Source organism: Myxocyprinus asiaticus, chromosome 6 (genome assembly GCF_019703515.2).
Source record: "Myxocyprinus asiaticus isolate MX2 ecotype Aquarium Trade chromosome 6, UBuf_Myxa_2, whole genome shotgun sequence".
NCBI classification, from domain to species: domain Eukaryota; kingdom Metazoa; phylum Chordata; class Actinopteri; order Cypriniformes; family Catostomidae; genus Myxocyprinus; species Myxocyprinus asiaticus.
This window is the reverse complement of record NC_059349.1, coordinates 31621615-31630858: the sequence shown is the minus strand read 5'-3', so window position 1 is coordinate 31630858 and position 9244 is coordinate 31621615. Positions and strand designations below refer to the sequence as shown.

The 9244-nt window shown below is 36.1% G+C and overlaps 1 protein-coding gene across 1 annotated transcript; it reads right to left on the bottom strand.

Annotated features, from left to right (window-relative positions):
* Positions 1-1776: 1776 nt before the first annotated feature.
* On the bottom strand, positions 1777-5395 carry LOC127442344 (homeobox protein engrailed-2b). Its single transcript, XM_051700300.1, has 2 exons — positions 4558-5395; positions 1777-2802 (listed from the first exon to the last, which is right to left on the bottom strand). Exons 1-2 carry the CDS (start codon positions 5027-5029, stop codon positions 2486-2488), a joined length of 789 nt encoding a protein of 262 aa, XP_051556260.1. The 5' UTR covers positions 5030-5395; the 3' UTR covers positions 1777-2485.
* Between the last annotated feature and the right edge of the window lie 3849 nt (positions 5396-9244).

The window sequence follows — 9244 nt, the reverse complement described above, 5'->3', positions numbered from 1 at the left end:
TTTCTTCCCAGTGAAGCACTCGTCAAGTCAGTGACCGTTGGGCGTTACTTCCACATACAAGCTTGGCAAGAATAGAAATGTAGATGAGACTCTCTGGCATTGAGGAACAGGTCAATGCTGGGAATGGTTCTCGGAGATAGCTATCCTTTTGTGTTGAGCCTATTCAGTAATGCGACTTTTCTTGAAATGTTTTCATGGCGTCAGGTAACTGAAGTAAAGTTTCTGGTCAGGTTTATACGGGCATAGAGCAGACTACCGAAAACGGCGTCTAGAATAGATTACACCCACTGTATACACATTAAGTACAAAGTTTAAAACTTTTAGTCTTTGTCAAAAATGTTCATGTAATTGTGTGTATTTGCACACATTTAGATACATACACCGGCCGTTTCATTTGGAAACAACTCCCTAAGGTGACTATTTCAGTGGTGGCCATCAAAAAGTGTGATTGTCCTTTTTTGGGGGAATTTTGGGAGTGATTTATTTTTTGCATTTTGCCATTTTTGCATTTTTACTTGACGTTTGGACTAACTCTGGCTTTTAGACCTAATTTATTTCTTCATTTTTGTTCCAACCAAATCCCAGGTGACGCCAAATAAACCTTGGGACCTGACCAGATGGGTAGCATATCCCATAATGATCTATAATAATCAAAATGTATTTCTCAGGTGGGTAGTTTTTTTTTTTTTTTTTTCCGAGTTACATTGAAGACATCTTTTAGTTTTGGCTCTTGCAGCTGTCAATGTTCCCTCCCTAGTTTTGAAGACCCATACAAACCAGGTTGCAATTATACGACACTCTTAAGAATATGCCGTTTTATTTTGTTTGGCTGAGCTTTGTTTACATCGGTTAAAACTTTTTCTGTGGTTTATTTTGGTGTTGTTCTAATGACATCTCAACGCGTATGCCTATACACAGTGATGTTATGCCTAAATTAATTTTCTTTGTGCTTTCCACTGTTATAAAGGTTCGTAAAGTTTCGTTTTAACTGAGACAACTGACTGGGATATCACGGCCACTTCTTTTGGCTTCAAAATCCAACATCAATGTTACTGGAATGTTTGTTTGGTGAACGCACATCAGTGTAGGCCATTATAATATGTTCCCTGCTTAACATTGTTAGATGCCAAACTCCATGCTCAATCATATGCCCCGCCTACTTTTAGCACCGAATTTGAATCTTAACTTTTAACTGAATTCAATTACAAATCATACAATCGATTGATGCCATGTGCTACTTGCCACTTCCCGCCAAACGTGTGAAAGCATCATTTATCAACTCTGCAAAGTGGTACAAATAATATGTATTTTTATCCGTTTCATTTCTAAGTTGAAATTACCCAAATAAATGCTATACACATCTAAATCCAGTGTAACTGGAAAATAAATGAATAAAATAGCCGCTTAATTTGTTTATGCATACAGTAAGCTATATTGTAGATTATGTTTCTTATAGTATTAAAATATGAGTGTACATTTATTTCATACACTTTCGACTTATGCTCGCTGAAGCCATTTCTTATTGGTGTTTTACAGATTTTCTCACTGTTAAGCAAAACCTCATAACTTTCATTTACAAAAGGTAATTGCAGGATATTGTAGTAGTGCAAAGGCAAATTATTTTCCACACTGTTTTTTGTTTAATTAATACTCAAATAATAACCTGTTTACCTAAGAGTTTGAGACTGACATTTTTTGCAAAATAAAAATTAGTATCTCGTACTGAAGCTACAAACGAGGGATAAAAGCTATTGCTCCACATCGAAACGAAATGTAAAAAACTTTGCCAGATATCCTTTTGAAAAAAGAAGAGGACACTTTTATTGTACATTCCCATCTAAATTCAGCAGACAACAGATTAAGTCAAGTACTTGCATTTAGAAGTGTTATGTTGTCTTTCGCAGTTTTGCTGACAACAAATGCATTCAGATGTCTGATCTATTTCCTGAATATGTTAGGACATCCATGATGGAAAGTGTTTTCACAAACCATAGATCTTTAAATACAATATACTGAATTCTTTTAAACATGATATAATGATATGTAATGTTGTCTTTTTAAATACCATGTCTCTGTAACACAGTTCAAGTCAAGAAAGTAAAACATTCATCCGGAGTAATAAAATTATACATGAAAAAAACATTGAGATAAGATAAAACATTTTGCCATTTATTTTAAATCACAGTTGCCTGAATGCAGCAGAAAAAATCTTTGGACTTCAGCATGGATTAAACACGGTCACATGTGGCTCAACGTCAAGTGTAAATCAAAGCGAATATTTCCTCACAGACTATCTGAAGTTTCAGTCAGTGTAAAGCAGTGATGCTAGTTGAAAAAGTTTTACACCACCCTACACAAAATATATATATACATAATATAATATTGCAGAATCATATCTCATAAAGTTTTTATCCGTTTAATGCTGGTATTTTGTACACTGGCCCTTTTTTAGGATTATTGCATTTTAGATATCCTCGCCTTCACGTTAATCACTGTCTGATTTGTCGTCCTTTGCTGCTGTGGCATGATTGTACAGTCCCTGTGCCATCAGGTGTAATGCAAGTGAGTTTTTATTCCCCGTAGCTTTTTTAATCTTTGCTCTTTTGTTCTGGAACCAGATTTTGATTTGAGATTCGTTAAGGCCGAGCTCCTGTGCCAAAGCTTGCCTCCTTTGCTCCGTCAGGTAACGGTTATTCTGGAATTCAGTCTTGAGTCTCTGGAGTTGCTCCGCTGTAAAGGCTGTTCTTGGACGCTTGTCTTCCTTGGTTGGATTTTTCTTCTTTGGTTTGCGGGATCTTGGTCCTACATTTCAGAATACAATGAGAGGGATCACGCTTTGCTCATGCCATAAATCGAACACATTCATTTTTTATTACAATTAGCAGAACATTAATAATAATAATAATAATAATAATAATAATAATAAACAGTGGGGGTTAGAAAGATATACGAAAAATCTGGAGCAAGGTTTCTTTTAGATCGAATGTTTCATTGAGTTAGTTTTGGCTATGGAAGAATGGTGTAGTGGTGTTGGTGGGGGTGGGGGTGGCTGCCAGCAAGGGAGGGGTGAAAAGGCTTTCTCCTCTCTGTGTTACCATAGGAACTACATTTATAAGATAACATTTTTAATAAACATGTTATAAGTGTAGCACCTGTCGTTTATCGCCAGTGGTTCACCTGACTTTATATCACCCTTTTTGTTTTGTTTTGTTATTTTGATAGTACCCAAATATACCCAAGGTTCCGCGTGGCATGAATGCTGACAATGGATTGATCTGTAGCCTATGAGACGAGCCCTTGCTCGCGCCCTATTTCTTTCTTTTTTTTTTTTTTTTTTTTTTTTTTTTTTGTAAGTTTTGCATAAAATCTATAGGTTATTCTTTCGTTTTAAACCACTTTATGGTATGATTGTAATCGTCACATTTCATTCAAAATCGAAAAATCTATTTAAGATACCATTACACACAATAACAATCGGATTATATACCTTTTAATATGTGTGACCTGTCCAAGTAGCAAATTATGCATATATTTAACTGTTTAAAAGTTTGACCTCACTGTGTTTACAAAGTGCATATTAAAAATAGGTTAAGTTTAATGCGCCAGATTATTTTGGAATATAATGATCCGAGAAGTTTCAACGTAATAACTTGAGTTGCTACTTTTTCAGAGGGCCATTTTGTGCGCCATTTAAAATTCGTTTGAAATTAGTTCATCAGAAGACTATTTTTATTTTATTTTTTTAAATGAAAATTGTCTAAAATTGTCCTAGTTCTCTCTTATGGTGGCCAGTGTGTGGATGGCATATTTATTTCAATAGATACTTTTGAAAGGATATGATTTAGCATTTAGCCTCCATGGTGCGGACAACTCCATTGTCAAAAATATGCTAATTAAATATCAACAAAGACATCGAAGTAACAATGGCGCAAAACTATTCGTTACGTTTGCTTGAAAATAAAGACAAAAATATATATGAACCTGAAGTCTAATGTTCGAGAAAATGGAGAACTGATCAAACTAAAAGAAATGTCAAGTCGAATGTTACCGGGGGTCAAACTGCATCATATTAAACAAACGTTGATTTTCCTCTTAGGATGTTTTAGCCTTAAATGACCCTGACTAAATAGTAGGCCTACCACGCCTGGATAATAATAATAATAATAATAATAATAATATTAATAGTGACAAAGTGGTAATTATTGTACTCGTTTACAGCATCAAAAATGTCCTGTCGTTAAATTTCCAATGAATATTGGATTTCAAAATATGAAATTTATATAAATAATAATAATAGCATTTTTTTTTCCTTTCTTTTTTAATAAGACTAATTTAGCCACATAATAAAACTCCTTGATTCTTGGCGGGCCGTTTTACATTCATAACATTAGCTCTGTTTCCGTGTCCCCTTTTAATCGACGAAATCTTTGTAGAACTTTAGTGTTTTATTAATTGTGCACTTTCATACCAAAACGCCTGCTTGCGTTTAACATTTATAACAGGTGATATATGAGTTCTTGAATAGCCTATAGCTATGGAAAGAAAATATATTCTTACCTGATGAAGGCCTGTCGGAATATCTTGTGCAATATACCCAAGCCGGCCAAAGCATTGGCTTTTTCGACGGCAAAGCGTTACTTTGCGAGCAATCCGAATCTGAGCTTAACGATTGATCTCCAGTCTCTGCACGGGTTTTCAGAGGTGCGTCCGCGGTAATATCAGTTTTCTTAGACGCGCTTACTTGGTTAGTGCTCGAGGTTCCTTCCTCTGACACTGGGGCTCCTACCTGCCCTGATCCGGGAGCCGATGGACATCGATTTTCTCTTTCAACTATATTAATTTCATCACGTCTGGTTCCTTCTTTCCTGCGACCAAAGTCTGGTCTTAAAATGTTGTCGATGTAAAAGTTGGTTATTCTGTGCGGGAGTACGTTTCCAGGAGCCTGCAACAGGGGTAGAAAAGCCCTATTCGACTCATCGCCCGAATCCTGACGCTCCACATTTCTGTTGCTATGATCATTTTCTTCCATAGTGAAACTCTCCAAATGTTCTTTTTAACCCCTTTCTCTCGCGCGCACACTTGTATGTTCGAGTTCCAGCTTTTGTAGTATATTTCCCTTTTTCTTATTATTCTTGCAAAGAGAAACAAACTGGAAAGAATGGACAAATCCTTTTTCTGATTCTTTTGTTGATTAAATACGACGAACCCGACTTAAAAAAAGAAAAAACATAGTTTTAGAAATTAATTCCACAGTGTGCCCCTTGCATTTGTATGTACATCTGCTTTTTTTTTTTTTTTTTTTTTTTTTTTTTCAGAACGTACGGGCAAATATTCACCTATGCAATAGACCTGCTCTAGTAAATAAGGAAGCGCAAACTGGCTCTGGAATACTTTCACTACGGATTTTTGTTCTTATTTTTAATACGAGTCCCCCGGGTGACGTCGCAGTCCGGTATCCTAGACACGTGCCTTTGGCCAATAAATAGAGCGAAATTTGATCACATGACCCAGTGACTCTAAAGTAGATGACAGCACCCAACCTCGCCTAATTCTCAGTGCTTAAAGCTATGGTACTCTTTAGCGTATATGTGTTCAGCATCACAGTGTTTTGCTGTTTTCAAATTTTTAACCACTGCAAAGAGCAACTAATTTATTTGACAGACTTATTTGATTATTTGCCTTTGTCACAGTGAGGGAGTTTTTTATTTTTTATTTTTTAAGAAGTGAAAGTATAGCGTTTATAAATCACATTGGGGGAGGGGGAGGTTAATCTTTTACAAGCAGTTCGGTCGTGGATCACACTTTGTCCAGTTTCGTATTGTCGCACCCTCCCTATTCTTCAGTATTGTTTATGTAATATATTTATCCCTATATTAATGTGTTTTACATACGAAAATAACTGTTTGCGCACCTCTTTATTAACACCGCTGAAAACAACTACTTTGACAGTAAATTAATCACATTTTCTGTTTACCATGCCAGCTCGTCACAGTTTTTGAGTATAATATTAAATGTTCCCCGTTATCAATATACAAGAAAACTGCCATCAGTTGAAATATTAGAACTTGAATGCTTGAATGGTGTATTCATTCATATCCAAACTATTTAATTGAATCAGTTGCTTTATTCCATACATTTTGTGGAAGATTACGGCTCTCAAAAAGCCATCATGAATCAACGAAGAGCAATTCACTCCAGTAGTCTTAAAGAGAAGTAGCCTATAGGCTAGATGTCGAATCAGGCTGCTGCGCTTTAAAAGAAACCAGCGAAGCAAACTACCAGTGGTCCTTGGAGCGTACAAGATGTCCTGGAGTGCCAAAATAAAACAAACGACTACTTTAGAAGTGAGCTCATTGAAAAGTTCCAGTACAGGTTTAGGCTTGGTGCAAATTAACTGAGCTAACTGAAGGGAATGCATTGCCCATATTGTGGTATTTAGGTATATAGCATTTGCAGAGTTAATATACAGTTGAAGTCAGAAGTTTACATACACCTTAGCCAAACACATTTAAACTCAGTTTTCACAATTCCTGACATTTAATCGTAGAAAAACTTCCCTGTCTTAGGTCAGTTAGGATCAGTACTTTATTTTAAGAATGTGAAATGTCAAAATAATAGTAGAGAGAATTATTTATTTCAGCTTTTATTTCTTTCATCACATTCCCAGTGGGTCAGAAGTTTACATACACTTTGTTAGTATTTGGTAGCATTGACTTTAAATTGTTTAACTTGGGTCAAACGTTTTGGGTAGCCTTCCACAAGCTTCTCACAATAATTTGCTGGAATTTTGGCCTATTCCTCCAGACAGAACTGGTGTAACTGAGTCAGGTTTGTAGGCTTCCTTGCTCGCACACGCTTTTTCAGTTCTGCCCACAAATTTTCTATCGGATTGAGGTCAGGGCTTTATGATGGCCACTCCAATATCTTGTCTTTGTTGTCCTTAAGCCATTTTGCCACAACTTTGGAGGTATGCTTGGGGACATTGTCCATTTGGAAGACCCATTTGCAACCAAGCTTTAACTTCTTGGCTGATGTCTTGAGATGTTGCCTCAATATATTCACATAATTTTCCTTCTTCATGATGCCAACTATTTTGTGAAGTACACCAGTCCCTCCTGCAGCAAAGCACCCCCACAACATGATGCTGCCACCCCCATGCTTCACGGTTGGGATGGTGTTCTTTCGACTTGCAGACATCACCCTTTTTCCTCCAAACATAATGATGGTCATTATGGCCAAAATATTAAATTTTTGTTTCATCAGATCAGAGGACATTTCTCCAAAAAGTAAGATCTTTGTCCCCATGTGCACTTGCAAACTGTAGTCTGGCTTTTTTATGGTGGTTTTGGAGCAGTGGCTTCTTCCTTGTTGAGCAACTTTTCAGGTTATGTCGATATAGGACTCGTTTTACTGTGGATATAGATACTTTTCTACCTGTTTCCTCCAGCATCTTCACAAGGTACTTTGCTGTTGTTCTGGGATTGATTTGCACTTTTCACACCAAACTACGTTCATCTCTAGGAGACAGAATGCGTCTCCTTCCTGAGCAGTATTATGGCTGCGTGATCCCATGGCATTTGTACTTGCAAACTATTGTTTGTACAGATGAATGTGGTACCTTCAGGCATTTGGAAATTGCTCCCAAGGATGAACCAGACTTCTGGAGTTCCACAGTTTTTTTTTTTTTTTTTCTGAGGTCTTTGCTAATTTCTTTTGATTTTCCCATGATGTCAAGCAAAGAGGCATTGAGTTTGAAGGTAGGCCTTAAAATACATCCACAGGTACACCTCCAATTCAGTACACCTCCTATCAGAATCTAATTGGCAAATTGAGGCTTGACATAATTTTCTGGAATTTTCCAAGCTGCTTAAAGGCACAGTTAACTTCGTGTATGTAAACTTCTGACCCACTGGAATTGTGATATAGTCAATTAAAAGTGAAACAGTCTGTCTGTAAACAATTGTTGGAAAAGTTACTCGTGTCATGCACAAAGTAGATGTCCTAAACGACTTGCCAAAACTATAGTTTGCTAATATGAATTCTGTGGAGTGGTTAAAAATGTGTATTTAAACTTCTTCAGCTGTAGCCTATAACTTACTCTCGTGCTAACTTCTTTCGTCCTAGGAAAATTATGGACTATATAGTCAACATTTCGTGATCATTTCCAGCTTTACTGAGGGACTTTCGGCTTTATTTAAGGACCGTAAATTTAGATAAACTTTATGTCTGCACATACACCGTCGTTGTTTAATGTTCATAGACGAATACCATTTTACAGGAGAAAAACATTTCTTGTGATAACGGATATATTTACAAAAACCTGCAAAGCGCACTCCTCAATGGATGCTCCGGAATAGCGATACAATACTTATATTTAGAATCTATTGTGCATCAGCAGAACTTCATGACTTGCCATGACGTCTGAATGTTTGGTGTTAGATCACATTGAGCATTCGCTGTGGGGTCACCCTTGGCAACAGAAGAGTAGTGGTTGGAGAGCATAAAACTGACTTTTGTAATGCTTTAGTAGATGCTTAACAGACACACACACACACACACACACACACACACACAATTGTTTAAGAAGACCTTTATTTTTTCTGTACTTTGTGTACCTGAGGGTGTTGTAGTGTGGGTTGCTTGATCAAACACAACTTAGTGTTGCATTAATTTAGCTTAAGCCAGTCTAATGATAGTAAAATACCTTCAGCAATGGTATGTATTTGATCATGTAAATTAAATTTTTTAAGTTCCGCACAGTTTAAGCATCTAGTAAAATATATGCAATACCTCTAATTATATGTCTATTTCAGATAAATGGTGTATGTTTTTATTATTATTATTATTATTGGGCATTTGCTCATAAATTCAGTAGGCGAAGACTCAGTCTGCCAAAAGTACAACGTCTGCCAAAAAATGTTTGGAATAAAATATTTTACTAAAGTATATCTTTTTTTCTTTCTTTCTTTCTTTCTTTCTTTCTTTTTTTTTTTTTTTTTTTGGACTGAAGTTTATACTTACCTTCATTTTAGTATTAGTTTTATTTGTTAAAAAATAACCCTGGAAAAAGTTAAATGTTCTGATTTAAACATCTCGTCAAGTGGTGATTATACCTTTAATACAATAATGTTATAAGTGACAAACTAAATTAGCACTTTTTGCAATCAAACACCTTACCACACTGTGTATCCAATTACTGATTAGATTAGAACAGTCACATATCTGCATCTGTTGTTTTGAGAGC

What these genes read in the sequence shown, in the direction of transcription:
- LOC127442344 (XM_051700300.1), bottom strand. Translation starts at nt 5,029, where the DNA reads ATGGAAGAAAATGATCATAGCAACAGAAATGTGGAGCGTCAGGATTCG. An exon ending in TTCCGACAGGCCTTCATCAG is followed by an intron (nt 2,803 to 4,557) that starts GTAAGAATATAT and finishes TCTGAAATGTAG; the next exon opens with GACCAAGATCCCGCAAACCA.